Raw genomic sequence first — 18,918 nt, forward strand, 5'->3', positions numbered from 1 at the left:
CACAAACTATTGGTAATAGAGTAGATGTAATAATTAAGAGAGATAAGTAAGAGAGGATCTTTCCCATGTCTTTTCTTTCTCAAACAAAACAGAAAATAGAGACCTGTCTGTCAGGCAGAAGAAATGGTAAAGACACACTAGCATGGGATTCTGTGTATCAATCTAGTTTTAAATAGACCCCACATTGCTTGCTGAAAAACAGTGTTTACACAAATGAATTAATGCTTTTCTAAATAAAATTTGAATTCTACCGCTGAATACATTTCATCCCCGATCAAATAAATACTTAAATACTAAGAGGAGTGAATACATGAACACAGCCCCTCCAGATATCTAAACAAGCCAAAATTAGTGGCAAACTGATTTACATGAGATCATGTAGCACATTTGCAAAACTTGGATACTTCAGGCAAGATGTTTTCATCCTCTCCATTCTTCTCAATATCCCATTTGTAGAAACCTGTCTAGGGAGCAGCATTTGTTTTGTGTGATTTTCTTTTCTGTTTACATTCTATTCCAAGCCTTGTGGTGAGCAGTCTGCTTATCATAATTTTCTGGCAGTCATATTAACTGTATTATTGATGATGTGCCTTATAAACAGGCTACACAATTGGAGCATGAAGGCATTTATAAATTAATGCACAGGATTTTTTTTTCTTTTTTTGTTGCTGTTTGTTTGCAATCCGCTTAAAATAAATGATTGGATTAGGTGTAATGTGTTCAAAAATAAACTAAAATAGAACTACTGGATGTCCTCTCAGGCTCAGCACTGATAAAGTAGCTGTGGTGTCTCATGGAATATATGTATGCACTGAAGTCCTTACAATACTAAAGGTCATTATGAGATAAAGGTTCTCTGTTTTCTTTGTACTACATGTGGATAATGCATATACAAGGTGCTTTTCTGAACATCCATTATTGTCTTTTCTGATTACAGGTGGACTGAGTGAAGGGAAAAGACTTAGACCCTGTGTTTGAGGTTTAGGTTTCGGAATATTTAGAATCTTTCAAGTCATGTTCTAGTCTATATGGTGGCTTCAAATGGTATAACTTTTAAAATATCCACATGATAATTGTGTCCTCTCATGTTACGGACACCAGAAGTTCAGTTACTGGCTGACAATAGAGGACAGTGTTTCAGATGATTGGATGAAGCAGGTGGACTTGGAGCAGGTGAGCTCTGTTGCGGTGGCTTGCAGTGATTGACAAGGGGGAAAATGGTAGTCTGTGCATTCCACTGCAAAACTGCCTGCCGCCCATGTCTAGTTTGTAGGCAATGCAGCAAAGTGACAGTGAGGAGACTGTACACCATGTAGGGGAGTGCACGCCTTAGGGCAACCTTACACTCTCAATGTCAAAACAGACAGATGACGTTTTCCTCAGTAGTTTCGCAAGCCTTCCATATGGTAAAGGCAGACTGCTGGCATCCTAAGACTCCCTGGTTGAGTAAATCTTTCCCTCACCGCCTCAAATGGAAGAATGGGAGAAGCCCTGTTTTCTGCCAGCATATGCTGTCTGGATGACTAAGCGAATATTCCCAATAGAAAGGCTATTTAATGTAAAGGTGAGACCAGTACATAATAATTATGTTTGATCTCTTCAGGAAATAAATGCTCTAGTTCTGTAAATTAGTAAGTATATAACTCCACAGTAAAAATGATTCTCATTCTTTCATACATACGTATGAAAGTGTATACAGTAGCTACATGCTCAGTAATACCATCTGTTGGTTCTTTCAAGATAATTATGTATTGAATATGAAGACAGGCTAATTTGCCCACACAGGTGTAGACATGTGTAGGCCCTGGGTTTAGGCAGCAATCAGTCAAGAGAAATTTTTACTTACAGCATCTTTTTTTTTCTTAAATCAATAAGGAAATGAAGGGAGTTTAATTAATCAATCCATAAAGAGACAATTGTTTGATGTTGATTTTTCCCAAAATTAGCTTTCCAAATAAGAGGATACTACTGGAAATCTTAGTAAGCAATGTTTTACTTTTGTCATTCTTATGTACTTGTGTCATTCTAAGCCTGATTTTCAGGATTTATCATTTGAGGTTGTTTCATCCAAAGTTGGTTATGTTGAAGTTTTCCTCCTGTTTCCAAAGCCAGTGCATACAGGGTCTTTCTGATAGCACATCTGAAACAAGGAAGGACAGTAAAAAAGGACAGTATCACAGACAAGCTGACTTACCCACTTTATGTTGAATCAAAAGGAACACAGTATGTGGCAGCTTCCAAGCATATCTACATACTGGAGGAATCTAAAAACCTTTTTGATTCCCAAAAATATATCCTGTGTGAAGGTTTAGATTTTCTTTCCACAAACTAACAACTTTAAAAAATTACATTTAATGTATACACATGTGAGGATATGAGGATACATTTTTGAAAGTTGTTTGTATAGTTCACATAGTGCTGGGCAGTATACCGGTTCATCTGGTATACCGGTTTTAATTTCCCGTACAGTATGAATTTTTCATATACCGCCATACCGTAGCGTAGCTGAAACAACCCACGTTGTAGCTTTCGCAAGCACACAAACTACAGACAATCTGCGTTTTAACTGAACACGAAGCGGAATTTCGCATCACGTCACAGCAAGCTTTTTTGATTGCCAACGCTCCTGGCAAATTGCTGAAGAGAGGGGGTGTGGTTTCTAGCCGTACTTGAAGGTGATTGGCTTTCGCCAGGTGAAATTTTCGCTCGTGTTGAACGTTTTTTAACTCAGTCGAACCGTTGCGAACGCTCATTTCGCATCGCTCGCAGTTTCGCAGCGATTAACTCCGCCCATTTGGCTCCTGCCATTGACTTTTCATGCATTCAGCATTTATCGATTTAAATTACATTAAATACTCATGACATATCACAGCTTTTGTGAGGTCTGTGTTCTAAACGTTAGGCTATTGTTCATTTCACTCAACCAAACCTAAAAGTTTATTCTCAGTAATTTAAATCATTTAACTAAATTTAGCTCCGTATTGTAATTTGAATTTTGTAACACAAGAAAGCTATAATGTGAAACATTTAAGAGAAAGGTTTGGGATTACTGGCCACTTAATTATTCAAACTGCCATCCTCGTCAATTAAACAATCTCATGCTGTAGCTTTGGCAATAGCACACACATTTCAGACAATCTGCGGTGTTTCACAAGCATATTCATTTATTCTAATTATGCAACTGGTGTCGATTATTTTGTGAAGTATTTGTTTGAAGTAATTGTTGAAAATAATGATAGGTTTAAAGGTAGTGTATGGGCTTCCGCTGTTTCCAGCTCACTCGCCGCCACTGTGTAACTCTAGGCGGGTTTCCATTACCCTGCTTAATTCGCAATTTGAAATTGCGAACTAAAAAACGAGTAATGGAAACACGTGAATTTCGAAAAAACTCTCAAATATCGCACAAAGTTTATACGCTTGCATGAGGTGGTTTTTCAGACAATACGACAAAGCAATATTTCGCAAAACTGTAATGGACACACTTTTTTCGCATTGAAGTCACATGACATGACATGAATTAGGTATTTTGTGTGCCTCATAATTGCGCTGTGTGCACGTATATCACTTGAATTATTCAATGTAATTATACTAAACCTTATAATTTCCAGAATACCATTATTTTACATTATGTTTGGTATAAAAACATTAATGTAAAAACATCAAACACTATTACACATGTGTATTGAACATTTTATTTATATTGAATGTTGTAAATTAGCGTTTCACTACAAACACTAAACACGGTGCATCTGGTCCTTGTGCATAAATGTATGTTACAATTCTAACTTCAGTCAGTGCATGGAGTGCCTGTGGCCGAGCAGTGTGGCGAAAAGATCATCTTAATATTCTGTCTTGTATTAATTAACAAGAAAGAAAAAAGAAATCGGCTCTCAGACGGGAGCCAGCTCCCATCGTTCACGTAAAGGAGCTGGCTCATAGAGCTGACTCGTTTGCGACAGAGACATCACTATAATGTACTGCCTCATCAGTTTTGAGCATATGGCCTGACACACCCCATATACACATCTGTGAACGGTGGTTTTGCTCACACTAAAAGTCTCAGCTACTACCCTGTACTCTGCACAGGTAGCAAGTTTATAGCCTAAAGAGCGATGGCTATGCGCTTCTCGGTTGGAACGGGCTCCCTCGAGCGTGATACGGCAGGGGGGTCATTTTGAAGTTTTGTATCCACAGGACCTCTGTAGGTCCTGTGGATACAAAAGGACCTACCGTGGCCGCTGCCAGGTATAAGGGCTTTGCGTGCATCACATGCCCTTGTCGCCTTCGATTAAACGCTTAAACACTACAATTATAAACTATTGCGGTGGATGCAATCGAAATCACCGTGCCACACTTATCAGGTCTTCGAGATCTGTGGCGGCTATCGCGGGAGGAGGAAACCTATCTTTAATCGCATAACATCACTCAATGGAAACACAGACCATTCGCAATTGTGTTTTGTCGAATTTTTTTTTTTTTTTTTTTGTTAAAAATCGCTTCTATTGTGCGCATATCTGCAATGGAAACCCGCCTACTAATAATTGTATGTTTACAAAATCACACCACTGAACAGCACACTGGGTACAGCTCGCTACCTAGCCAGGTAGCATAACAGTCTGTTAACAGCTGGGAGAGGCTCTGTCGCTACGGTAGGTTAAAGAACAGAAAACAGATGGAGGATGAAGAAAGTGAGAAAGGAGTTGGAATGTTTTATTTGTTAAATGGAGAACCAAGGGAATTGTGACTGGTCAACAGCCATTTTAATACTTGAATACCTGGGCTTGAAGGATAACATATTGTGAATTATTATTAAGCTTGCTTCTTATTTTTGCAGTACAACGTTAGAGAAATATCTCTTTGAATACTTAAACACGTTGAGTATTTTAGGTCAGTTAATAGTGCTTATAGAATCTTAAAATATTTTGTTTTGAAAAGGAAGCAATGTTAAAGTTGTTGGCATATCTATATTTTTTTAAGTTCTGTTTTTACTACATTGCAGTTTACACAATAAAAATTGTTTACATTCTGCAACTGTTTCATGCATACTGATTCCTTCATATATTGTGTAATTTTGTGGGGCCAAGCAAACCCTACACTAATCAAAGCTTTCATTATATACATGATGAAATTAAAATGTTTATATTCTATGTACTCCTGACAGTAGAATAAGCCACAAACCTATATAAAGGCCAAGTCATGCAAAAAAAATAAATAAATAAAAAAAAGTGCCATACCGTGAATCTTAAACAATACTGTGATATAAATTTCTGGTCATACCGCCCAGCACTAAGTTCACATTACATTACGTCATTTGGCAGACGCTCTTACTCAGAGTGACTTCCAAATAACTGCATCACTATGCTAAGAGTAGTTATCGAAAATTATTACAAGAGGTCAGTAAGATGCTGAGTTAAGTGCTAAAGTAGTGTAGAGTGCTTTTTGAACAGAAAATAGGGACAGAGAGGAAGGTAGACTAGAGATACAGCTTGAAGAGATGAGTTTTCAGCTTTCTCTTGAAGGCACCCAGGGCGTCTGTTGTACGAATCTCAGCAAGCAGCTCATTCCACCAGTGTGGAGCAAACACTGAGAAAATGGGGGTCCGAGAGATGCTGCCCTTGTATTTCAGGATACAGAGGCGATCTGACGTAGTAGAGTGCAGCGCTCTTACTGGCTTGTAGGCCTTGATAATGTAAGTATCAAGCTGATCCATTAAGTTCCTTAAAGTTTAGTAATGAGTCCTTGAACTTGATCCTTGCTGCACCTTCTAGCCAGTGGAGGGACTCAAAGAAAGGTGTCACATGGGCCTGCTTGGGCAGGTTGAATGTCAGTCAGGCTGCTGTGTTCTGGATAAACTGCAGCAGTCGGATGACATATGCCGGGAGGCTGGCAACTAGCGAGTTGCAGTACTCCAGACATGACAGGAAAGGAGCCTGGATCACAACTTGGGCTGTGTATTTGGAGTAATATCGTCTGATCTTCCTAATGTTGAATAACAGGATTCTGCAGATCATGGTCATGGCTGCAATATGCTCTTTGAAAGACAGATTGCTCTCCAAGGTTACCCCTAGGTTTTTGGCAGCTGTGGTTGCCATTACCTTTGCATTGTCAACACAAATTGAGAGGCTCTTTGGTGGAGACATATTTTTGGGGACATAGAATATCTCAGTCTTATCAATGTTCAGTTTGAGCTGTTGCGTGTTCATCCAGCCCAAGATGTCAGTGAGACATGCTGATAATTGAGGAGTGATATTCATTATGGGAGGGAAGGAAATGAACAGCTGTGTATCATCTGCATATAAATGATACGACAGGCCATGTGCTGTTATGACCTCTGTAAATGTTGGTGTAGGGAGAGAACAAGAGTGGTCCCAGGACTGATAAGAATAAGAAATACTTTATTAATCCTGAAGGAAATTTGAGTGATCTCTGTGGAATGGCTGTCTTCAGGAACCAGGGTGAGAAGGTGGAGCACTGCCACGAGACCTAGTAGGAGCGACCTCTGAGGTAGGAGGAGAAAGGCCGTCCAAGGCCATCCAAGGCCGTTCCAGTGATTCCCAGGGCCAACAGCTCAGACAGGAGGATCTGGTGGTTGATGGTGTATCTGGTGGTTGACCATGTTTGCACACATACTCACACACACACACACACACACACACACACAAACACACACATTCACACAGACTGGATTTATTTACTTATTATTTATTTATTTATTTATGACATTTTTCAGATTCATGTTCCCTGTTTGAATAAATTGATTAGTCTTTTCTCACTTAAATTATATTTTTTTCTAGTCAAGTTTATCAATTCATTTGTTAACAAGAATCACTGTGTCTTGGATGGATGTCTATGCATGTATTTCAGCCTGTAAAAAACAGACCCACTCCAGACAATTCAGTCAGACCTTGTAACCACTGTGAGTCAGTTTTTGATGGGGATTCTGATTGTACCACCTCAGCTGGTAAAGGGGTACGTATAGCAGAGCTGAAACTGCAGCCCATTGACCCCTGGCCATGGCTCCTCATACAATGAGTCCACAGAGTGTGGTCTGTGGATTTGTTCTGATAAATAACATGGTTAGTACAAATGGGTTAATACATGCAATGAAATGGCAAAAAAAATGTTTGTTTTTCACCCTGATTGATACCTCTCAGCCACTGCTGAGGGATTTTGTTTATTCTTTCCAAATAAATAGATACAATAAAATACACTTGTTCTGTGATCATGCAGTAAAATATCACAGATCTCTTTTCTAGTCTTGTAGAAAAAATAGCAGCATACCTGATAAAAAACATGGGAGCATATACAAGAAATTGACACATCCTCTGTCCTGTAGGAAACATTTGTGAGCAATTAGCCAGTAATTAATGCATTAATATTGTCAGTGCAGGTCCAATTCACACATACAAATATGTAACAATAACACATTTCACACCCTTAGAGTTACATTCATTTGCCAAAAGTTTTTGATTGTATGATAAATTGTGTTTGGTTAAGTTTTACAGCTCTTCAGCAGAGTATGCAAAATAATTTTTCTTACCCTGCCCTCAAGTCATCAAGCAAGATTTATTAGGTAAAACTAGATACTGTTTCAGGACATATATACGAATATATGTAATGGTATGTTTTAATGAAGTTTGCAAAGAAAAAAATACTAATACTCTACTACACATGGTGAACTGGTAGATGATACCAGGTTGGGAAAAACTGCTTTGAACTACAGATTTTCAGTTTGCAGAGTTCCTGATTGTTTTCAGTGCGCTGTGAAATATCTATTGGCATTAAGCAATGTGTAACGCCATGTAAATACAATAATGAAGATATACACAAATTGTAAGTCAGTCCAGTGGTTTAAATCATCATTGATTTTGTGTAAGACAAATACATTTTGTATTGTCTTTGCTTTGCTGACAATCCCTCATGGATACAGTTTGTGACTGTAAACTTCTGAAATATCTTGCATATGCCTACCAACCTTTTCTGTTCTTTTGGCACTCAGTACACCACAGAAGTGGATCTGCTAACAGACACACAAAGGACATTGCTTCATTAATTCTGTGACACCATTGCTACCTTTCCACTGACAGTCAGCAACAGTATGAGGTACAGCAGTTATCTGCATGTGTAATAGCACCAGTGATCTACAGAGGAAATAATCAAATTTAAATATAAAAATAATCATTTGTGGCTGTTTTTTTAGGTACATGTGCCTGTGGGCAAACAGCTTCACAATACCCACATATTAAATCTCTAGTTACTGGTAGCATGATATGAAAGTGTGAATTGCATGATCTCCCTCTAAACAGGATGAATTAGTTGGCAGTGGATATTGCTGAGTTCCCTCGAAATGCTGTGAATGAGTGACATTGTATGGTGTTATATGGCTTACAGCGCTTTTGCTGTTTGTACCAGATGTCCCTGTTTTTGTCACTGGATGATGTACATTTGTCACTGGATGGAGTCTTATACCTTCCTCCATGATAGTCCAAATTCTGCTATTTTGCATAACATTAAATCACTCAGTTAAATGGTCTAAGATGATCAACCATCATAGACCGCATTCTCTTTTTGTTATGATTAACTATATGGGACTTGAGAGTATTGATGTGTCATAAATGATTAATGATACAGTGTCAGGAAATATGGTATTCACATAAAAAGTTACCTGTCTATTGATTAAGGATTATTTTAAGTGAGACCGAGTTACTTACTGCCAATATTCCTTTGAGGAAGGATCATAACCACCAAAAAAGTTCAATGCCACAGCTGAAATAAACAGTTTATTCAGATGCATAATTCCGCCAGGAATTGCTTATGGCCTGGTATGCCTGTTTGTCTGTATAAAGGGGGGAGTAGTAACCATCCTTAGCCACTAGAGGTCAAGGCTGAATCAGAGGGTCAAGCAACATTTTATGATTGTTACAGTTGTCTTACGGTGTAGTAATTGTTAAAATTTATTTGATTCAATATGTCAATAAATATAAATCAAATACATGTGGTGCCATCTGGACAAAGATAACACTCCATTATTTCAAAATCCACTATCAAATTAAAGGTGCTAAGATTTCCATCTGCAGCCAGCATTCCTTGTTTTATTAGTTGAGCTGTGTGAGAGATATGCTCATTTATAGAGCACTTTTCTACTCAGCATGTGAAATATAAATTAAGAATTTAGTTTGTGTAATCTCCGTGTAGAGGAGGTTATGCTGTATGTGATTGTTACATCAGCTCAAATATTCAGCCCTCACTGAAACAAGTGAGTAAAAATCAGCCTGTATTTGAATTAAACACACACAGGCTGTCCCACAAGATTATCATTGTGGAATACTGCTCCTTTTTATTTATTTATTTAGTGTTCCTGTATGGGGTTTTTCCTTAGACTAATTTTGTATGGTAAATGACTGTGACCATAGGCCTTGAACATTTCAGAATCCAAACAGAATGGAGCATGGTTTACCATTTTATTACCATTATATAATCATTATATTCACAAAAATGTCATGCATATGCACATTCATATGAATAATGCATTCCCCAAAACTCATTTGTATACTTCATAAAGCCTATAAGATCCATGTCTTACCTTGTTCATGTCTCATGGTCAAACTGACTATGATCTTGGTGATCTCCAAATTCAAGGCAGATGGAGTTTTGGCTCAGTCACAGCAATCATTAAAACTTTTTTTTCCTTTGCACACTGGCCTTTTCTTGTGCAGACTGCTCATGTATTTATAATGAGGAGATAAAATGGAAGGACCTAACCAAGACCATACATTGGCAGCTGAAACAGTGTTCTCAGTAGATTAACTGGAAGGAAAATTGTTTCCAAGAATAGGAGTGGATATCATGTATCATGCAAAGTGCCATCTGTTTCTTACATTCAAACTGTTATGGCAAATTGCAGAGTAGCAGGAGTATTTTTATTTATTTATTTATTTTTACAAGGGCTGTGATTCACACACCATTGGAAACATTTAGTAATTACTTATAGGATATATTTGTCTGCACAGGTATTTTTGAAATGGCATTTTAATTGAGCTAATCTGTAATTTTTAGACTGCATTTTATGTAGACCAATAATCCCATCAGTAGCATGTTGACACATGACATAGTTAAACATCATGAGTTATTTTGATATTAAGGATTGTGCTGTATGTGAAACAAAAAAAATAAATAAAAATAACCATTTCAGACTCACAGCTGTCATAGAATACAGGAAGAGGTCAACATTTGCATTTGCCTTTCAGCTCTGGAAACTATAGAAACCATGCTCACTGAGGTACTACTTATTAAGAAATACCCATAGGAAGTGAGGATACGATCTTGTACACTGAGTTTACAGTACAAAGAATAGTCACCGCTTTTAACAAAATGTTTTGATACATCAAATGCTGATGAGATTCTTCAGAAGAGATGAATATGCACTATTTTGTATAAAGGAGGAAGGACACACCTTTTTACTTAAACACCATGTTTTGAGGAAGATAAAACTCAGCAAGAAATATGCACAATGCCCATATTATGAATTAAAGCCAGTGCATTGCTGATAGAAACTAATAACAAATTCCCAGTAGCTTGTCTTCTGAAGCACAACTTTGTTTTGTTCTTGTTTATTTTACATTTGATTTCTCCAATGTCTCCCACCAGTCAACGTCTGACATGGCTTTGGTCTTTTATTCTCTTTGGTCTTCACACTTTACAAAGACAGATGAGATGATGAAGATGAAAGGACAATTCTTTGAAGTTTATACAATAAAAACATGGGTTAAGGTGTAATACACACATGAGCAGGTGGAAGTCAGTAGATTTGTATGTATAGTTGACATGGATTGGCATCCTCTTGCACCTGTGCCAATCAAAGTGAAATGAGATGCGTTCATTAAAAATACAAAAAGTCCAACTTCTGGCTCTTCCCAAAATCCCGTGCCAATGCTAAGGACATTTAATGTTCTTTAAGTAAACCAATGTACCAGATATACGTAATTGATGTGTAAACCAAAGAATGAAAGTAGTATAAATAAAAAAGCCACAACAACAACTTCAAAGCACAACCAAGGAATGAGGCCATTCTGAGGGAGGGAAGGTGGTACTGAGCAAGGGACTTTCAAATTACTGTACAGGTAATGGAAGATTTTTCTTTTTTGTTGTGTTTTTCTGACAAATATGTTGTTCAGAAGACATTCTGAATGCCAAGGATATATACTTACACTAACACACACACAAACACACAGACACACACATGCACACACACACTAGGGCTGCAACTAATGACTATTTTGATAGTTGAATAATCTATCGATTATTGAAACAAATAATCGACTATTCAGATTATGAATCGCACAATTACTCAAGGCCTGAGGTTGTTTTAGGCATATGCTAACTAATAATAAAGACAATAAAGATGAGGACTTTTTTTAACCCTTTTGTGCGTACGGTCACATGTGATTTAACACGTATGCTAAAACCGGTGTGATTAGAAAACTAGATTGGAAAATTCTAGCTAATTTTAGCTTTGAGGAAACAGCGATTTAGCATAAAAAAACAGCAAATGTGGCGGTGAAAACTATGAGAAGCTTAATAACGCTAATGAAAACATAATGAACCATATAATGTAATATGTGTGCTACATAGCATAAAAGTTGCGTGCGAAAGGGTTAAGAGGGAAATGCTGCCAAACTTTTGAGGTCTTTGGTCGTGAAGGTGTTGCCATCTCTGTTGTTCACTCCAATAGAGCAACGTAGCTTAGGCTACATGTCTGAACATTCTGAGTCAGCACGAAAAACACACGTGATGACGTCACCAACTAATCGACAATTAAATTTGTTGGAAATTAATTTAGTCATCGATTTTAGTTGACTACATTGGTTATTTATTGCACCCCTAACACACCTATGCTTTTATGCGAAGCAATATCCCATCACAGAGTAAAATATTTGATGCAATCATGCCTATTTGAACTGTGAGCGGGAAATTTTGATTTTGTGCTATTCATATCTTTTTTAGTGAGGAAACACCTGCATTTTTGAGTGACACTAAAAAGAAACAGTCTGCCGCTTTGCCCTGACAAGGAGCACAATCCTTAATTTGCCATGTAAGGCTCAGTATGGGACTTAGAGAATGTGGTCCTTATTAAGCATACTCTGATTTTTCATCTGGCTGCTAAAAATTCAAGCAGAGAATAGCATATCACCCCCCCCCCCCCCCCCCAAACACACACACACACAGTTTCTAGTGATATGGAACTTGGTGGAGCAGGACATGGTGAAAACATCTGTTTTGCCTCTGTGACAAGGTTCATGAAAAGGTGGTAAGTGGCTCTTTTTTATAGATACTCTGGCCTAGTGGAAAATAACCCTTGGCATCTGATCTGTTTTCATTAACAGGTAGACTGATGCTACAGCTGATATCTCATTTCTCATCTTAAGATAAAATGACAAATATATACCTTTTAACTGAAAGGAAAAAGCGAGGCATTCACCATTGATGGTCTGATAAGATTACCCTGAACAAAGCATTCAATCAAGATTTATCAATACCTTATTGTTACTGGTAAAGTCCATGCAGGGATCATGTCATTGCACCAAAGCAAATGGTGTAGTCAGAACGGGGATAAAGGGCTCCTGATTAGCTCAGACAGTTATGGTGCTTGATTCAAGCATAGGCTGAGTCCTGCGGCCCAGGTTAGAAACTGTAGTTGTCATTTTCTGACAATGACTGGGAGCCCTCATGAGCAGTAAAGATGGGCTTTGATCCACCGGGACAGTGGTGGGCAAGTCATGAAAGGGTCCCTTTATTGCTCTGCTCTTGTCACCTGGGCTTTGTGTAGGTGCCGTTACATTGCTCAGAAGGATGCACATTTCCATTGACAGTGTTTGTTTTGTGGTGCACTGTGGGACATGCAGTGTGAAAAATAGTAGCAGGAGACATGCAAGTGTATTGAATTTCAAGCTTTTTGCCCTGTGTGCCATGGGTTCAGTGGTTTTTGCTGTGGTGGTGACAAGCTTAACTGACAAGTACGAAAGTTGTGTGAAGAAATGAAAAAACTGCATAAAAACATGGATCAAACTTGCAAAAGAATGAGGATTGAACATGCAACCTTAAATATCACACAACAAAACTCCCCTATAGAGGTAGGCCTTCCTACCTTGAAAAGAAAATGACATAATAAAAGCCATATCTTGACTCAAGAGGGCATATCATTAAATGCAGCAGGTACTATATTGCATGAGCTCCATTGCACATCCCAAACCTTTAATATTTTGTGTGAATGAATGGATTCTAAAATTTTGACAAGTGATCTGGATTCCCCCATAACACTGCATGTGATGTAGTGCACATTTTTGCTTCAAAACCGACAAATGTGCTCTCTTTTTCTTTTGTACATAATAATGTTAATTTCAGTTGTATGTCACTCATTTTCATACATGTTGCATTCATGAAGATGTATCCATCCTAAGTGTTTTGTACATAAGTTTGAACACTAAATTCAGACGTTAGAATGTTTTATGTATTCATCAATATGATTATTGCAATCATTGATATTAAATTTATTGAGTAATGATAAAAAAGCTTCTTCTCAATTTTAGGTTAGGTCAGGAGAGTGTGACTAGCACTACTTAAGACCAGCTACAATGTATCCATCTGGTAGGTCAAATTCTGCTAAGACAAACATTATGGCAGTTCAAGAGAAGATACGTATCTGAAGGATTAATTAGTTAAAGCAAATCATGATCTTAATCTGCTGTGCAGACTTTATGACTTACTAAAGGCTTCTTAACCCTTTTGCGCGTATGATCACACTGGTGTGATTTACCGTTTAGCACGTATGCTAAAACCGGTGTGATTAGAACATGAGATTGTAAAAATTCTAGCTAATTTTAGCTTTGAGGAAACAGTGATTTAACATTAAAAAATATAGCAAATGTGGCAGTGAAAACTATGAGAAGCTTAATAACGCTAATGAAAACATAACAAACCATGGAACATAAGTTACGTGTGAAAGGGTTAATACTAAATCATTTTGACAGCATGTACATGAAATGTGTTTTGTTTTTTATATGCAAATTTATATGTTTTTGTTTATATGTTTATATGTTTATGTATGTTTATATGTTTTTGTTTTTTTGTTATATTACAGCAGTTCTATGTTGCTCTCTTGTAGAAATTTGTAAATTTGTTTATATACAACATTAATATTCCCACCCCTATAAGACACAGATTTTAAATCTACTAAAGACTTTGAAAACATGCTATATGTAAAGTAGCTTGATGCAGCCATAGTGCTATTCATAACATTTATTAATGTAATTCAGCCAAAACCTGGAACAAAGCTTTCTAGATTGTCTTCCACTCAACCACAATTGATAACAGTAGCAAAAAAAAAAAAAAAAACAGACAACTTGACAGGGCCCTAGCAATGAATGAAACTGGAGAGTAAACAAAGAAAACAAACAAAAAAAAATTCAACTGGTTAGCTAGCTACATTATTTTGTTACATTATTTGTAATGATCAAGGGAGGTACATACATCATTAGTAGGTAACTAGCTAGTTATGTATACCAGTTGGAAGACAAGTTTAACATTTAATACCTTATTTGTATCTATAAATTCTATTACATAATGTAATTCCTTGGCAGGTGGCGACACAACTATAACTAGCTAAGCTACATCTATACCCATGGAAAGGCTTCCTCATGTTATGTTGCCAAAGAAATGCAACAGGCATCACCCATCACATATAAAATTAGGTATAAATAACTGCCTCACACTCAGGTGCAAAAATGGTCAAATCCAAGTTTGGTAGCAAGATAACTTATGTCTGTGAGTGGAAAAAATCAGAGAGCACACTATAAAACAAAGGGATGCATATTTGTAATTTGTATACCTATAAAGGTAGGTATATTAACTGATACCCAGGTTTCATCATGCATGTCAGCTTGCCTGATGTCTCACTGTGGATGTCTAAACATCACCTGAGACTCAATTTGGCCAAAACACCACAGTGTCATCCTCCTGCTGAACCCTCAAGACCCTTGGAGTGACACGCAATTGTGACCTGACATAAATAAACCACTTACCAACATGTTAGCAAGACATGTAGATTCTACTTCTACAACATGAGGAGAATTTGACTCCTGTTCACAACCTACTCAGCCTAACTCCAGGTACAAGCCATGGCTATCCCCCTGAGTGCTGCAGCTTCACTGGTCCACAATACCAAATTGTCCCATGTCCCACCCTTCCTGATCTGCCTTAGGTGGCTACTGGTGACAGCTCTTATCCGCTTGAAAACACTAGTAGTCAATCTAGGCACACAGCTGTAATCTCAGCACCATGTTTAGCACAGGTGCTTGTTCATATGTGCTTAGTGGTGTCCTGTTTATGCAACCTTTCATGCTACTCTATTAGATGGCTAAGAGTGTCTGCCAAATGACAATAAGGTAATGTAAGGTAATATTTGAAGATATTCTCGCTGACACAGTCAATGCTCCACAAGCTAATGTCGACATTAAAAATGGTGTTCAATATCACCATTGACTCGGAGCTGAGAAAAATTCAGTCTTGCACAATTAAATGTCTGTATAATTTAAGTAAATAACATAGCTATTATCTAGCTCAAGTAATTACCCAGGACATGGTCAACGTTAGCTAGCTAGCTACACTGTGTAGCATTTTCTGTTGCCTAGCAACCATTTACCATTTATTTTTTGTTCTGTTCAGCCACTAAATACCAAATCCTTTTTCTAAATAAAATTTTGTCCGGAATATTGTTTTGAAGATGAAGTATTCCTTTTATAAAAGCCATGATGATAAGCATCATGTGTCATAGCTGACCGACACCACCACCCCACATGCCGCTATCCACCCAAGAAGAGATGTAATAGTAGATCAGTTTTTTATTCCAGTTATATTACCAATAAAAAGCATGACAAATGATCATCAGATTTTCTCTTGTCAGTGTATTCATCTGAATACACTGCAGCTATCAACGATTCAATGATTAGATATTGTTGTTTGCAGCCCTGTTGTTTAAAGACATCTGATTGAACACCATGCAAATTCTGTTTCTGGTACATAGCAAAAAAAAAAAAAATTCTACATTCTGAAATTACCAAGATATTAAACAGAGATTAATTGGAGTTATTTTTGAAATAAATGAGAGAACTGCTGGTGGTGCAAAAATATAGGTACATTTTGCAGTGCATTTGCAGAGTCAATTTTATGTTTAATGATCATGTATTTCACACACTGAAAGCAACAAGCCTCCTATACACTTTAAAATAAATGGCAAATTTCAATATGGAAAAATGAGAGTTTTTCAGCAGAGAATGAGGTAAGCTCAAGTGGGCACAATTTGCAGGTTTTGGTTTGTAGGGTTGTAGGATTAAGGGTAACTTCAGCAAAAATCTTCAATCCGATTCCTTCTTTCTTACCTTGCAGTTTAATAGGAATCTGTATTGAACAGCAAGGAACTAGTTTCAAAGTGGATAAATCTCTGATGCCAGCATATGACCTTTTCCCTTTTTCCCTCCTCTATGCATGAGCAAGAAACTGGCAAGTAATTCAACTTCCCGCAATACTTTTTCCTGATTAATGTATTAGCCTTGAAAGCATACACAGATGTCTATGTTGAAAAATTTAGACCATTGTATTGGAATGGTAAAAAAAAGTAGCTTAAACCAACTGTACTTCTTACAACATTACTGTCTCCAGCACTATGAAGTTGGTGCTCACCTTCTGCCTGTTAACACATGGCTGTTCATTGAACAAATCAGTATCATTCAAGTTCCTGGCAGAAAGACACAAAACATTGCCTCATTTAATCTAAGAATACCTACAAATTAGCTGAGTGTTTTTAGTCTGTTTACTGGTTTAAATAAGTAAGTTTATTTGTAAGAAATGCACATTCAGTGGTAGAGTTTGCACTTAAAACAGATGTATTGATGATGTATTTAGCTGCAAGATAAATAAATTACAGATATACAGATGCCGTGCCAATGTGGCCTCTGTCTACTGCATTGAACAGTGTCCTGTATTTTGAGTAATAAATTTAAGCATGTCCTCCTGCAAAAAAATATAGACAATTCCCCAGACATCCAAACCTACAGTGATACAGTATATGAGAGAAAGAAAATAATGCCTTGTTTAAATCTGTTGATAAAACTTAAGACAAATCACATGATATTTTAATTGAGCATGTAAACTACAGAGGATTACTTCCAGCCACTTGAAGCTGAACAGAAACACCTCCACATGTGTGGCAGTAATAATTAATGGAAAAGAACTAGATTCAACAACAACAAGAATTTCAGCAAAATCACTGCTGGTCCATCAAAGATAATTTCCCAAGCCTGAATAAAAACCCTGTCAAATTATGCAGCTACAATAAAAAAAAAAAACCCTGGCACACATTAAACTCCCATCTTTCCAGCTTTAACCTTCAAGTGTCAGAATCACACTGGATGGGGACATCTGTGCATCTGTGACGACATGAGACAGAGGAAAGTGAAAACTAAGGTAGTTCCTTTTACTGAATTTCATGTATACATCACACTTGCCACTGGGTGATCCCTGGATGTGGACACATTATGGGAATAGTCAGTTGTGTTAGTGTGAAGGTATTGTTTATCTATGTTATGTTCAGCACACTGTTTCTCTCTCTGTCCCCTTTGTATGCATGAGTATACAATTGTGGTGTCACTAAGCATGTCCAGTATACTTGTTATTGACCGTGTCTTGGAATTCAGTAAAAAAATTGAACAAACAATATGGGAATCCTGGAGACTTGACCCATTGTCGTATGGCTGCTGTCCATTTTACAATTTTATAAGGTTTGTTGCCAGTGTGCTTAGTTGGAGGCTCCACATTTCTTACATGATAACATTGTGACCCCGTTCAGAAAAGACATCTGGGTGAATCACTGTGGCTGAGCTGTCAATGGCAAAGGAAAACATTGTCTGAAAAGGGGTTCACCTCACCTCCCAACCACTGATAGATTAAGAGCTAAATAAAAGAAGGATAGGAGATGAAATCAAAACATTGTCTGAAAGCCAGTGCTCCTGTCTGGCCTTTGCTTTTGTCTATGAGCCTGGGCAATTCAGCTGTCACAGTAAAACAGCAGCATGTTTGAAAAAAAAAGTTCTGTACATTTAACCCCTTGGCTGTAGTGGATTACAGAGTTTCTGTACATTCCACTTGATGTACAGAATTGATTTAGATGTTTTGGCTCTTAAAATTCTGACTGAATTTTATGGACAGAATAAAATGACAACGGTTTCCCCTCTCTCTTCAGCTCCACACAGATTTGGATGTAGATAACAAAAACATCAAATACATTCTGGCTGGCGAAGGAGCTGGGACCATCTTTGCAATCAATGAGAAGACTGGAGACATTCATGCAATGAAGAGACTGGACAGGGAAGAGAAGGCTGAGTACACTCTCACAGCACAAGTCATCAACAGGGACACGAATGAACCTTTGGAACCGCCCTCAGAATTCACTATTAAAGTACAGGACATCAATGACAATGCACCAGAGTTCAATGGGGGGCCCTTCTACGCAACAGTCCCAGAGATGTCCCAAGTGGGTAAGCGCATATCATTGCCTTTCCCTGTGTTTAGCTTCCTGTGTGTAAACATCACATCAAAAGTAAAAAAAAATATGTTTTCATGGCAGCTTAATTTCACAAAATTGTCTCAATGAACAACAGAAACAAAGTAATAGGCACACACAACGACTAATCACAAAAACAACAAATATTGGAATATCTCCACAGAATGTGTTAATGTATTTATAGTTTCCCTGTGAATTTGAATTTCACTCTGTGAATGTGAATTAGCCATATCTGATTACTGGTTTCAAAAGTACTGTATGTCACACAGAATGCTAAACCTGCACCATAATTAACGAGAACGTTT

The 18,918-nt window shown here is 37.5% G+C and overlaps 1 protein-coding gene across 1 annotated transcript in view; it reads left to right on the forward strand.

The window, feature by feature from the left end:
- LOC118781756 (cadherin-8-like) overlaps positions 1 to 18,918 on the forward strand; it is a 68,414-nt gene that overhangs the window by 17,058 nt on the left and 32,438 nt on the right. The window contains exon 2 of the mRNA XM_036534796.1: positions 18,293 to 18,587. Within this exon, the coding sequence (XP_036390689.1) occupies positions 18,293 to 18,587 (295 nt within the window). The remainder of the gene's footprint in view (positions 1 to 18,292; positions 18,588 to 18,918) is intronic.

The sequence above is a fragment of the Megalops cyprinoides genome, chromosome 8 (assembly GCF_013368585.1).
Source record: "Megalops cyprinoides isolate fMegCyp1 chromosome 8, fMegCyp1.pri, whole genome shotgun sequence".
NCBI lineage: Eukaryota > Metazoa > Chordata > Actinopteri > Elopiformes > Megalopidae > Megalops > Megalops cyprinoides.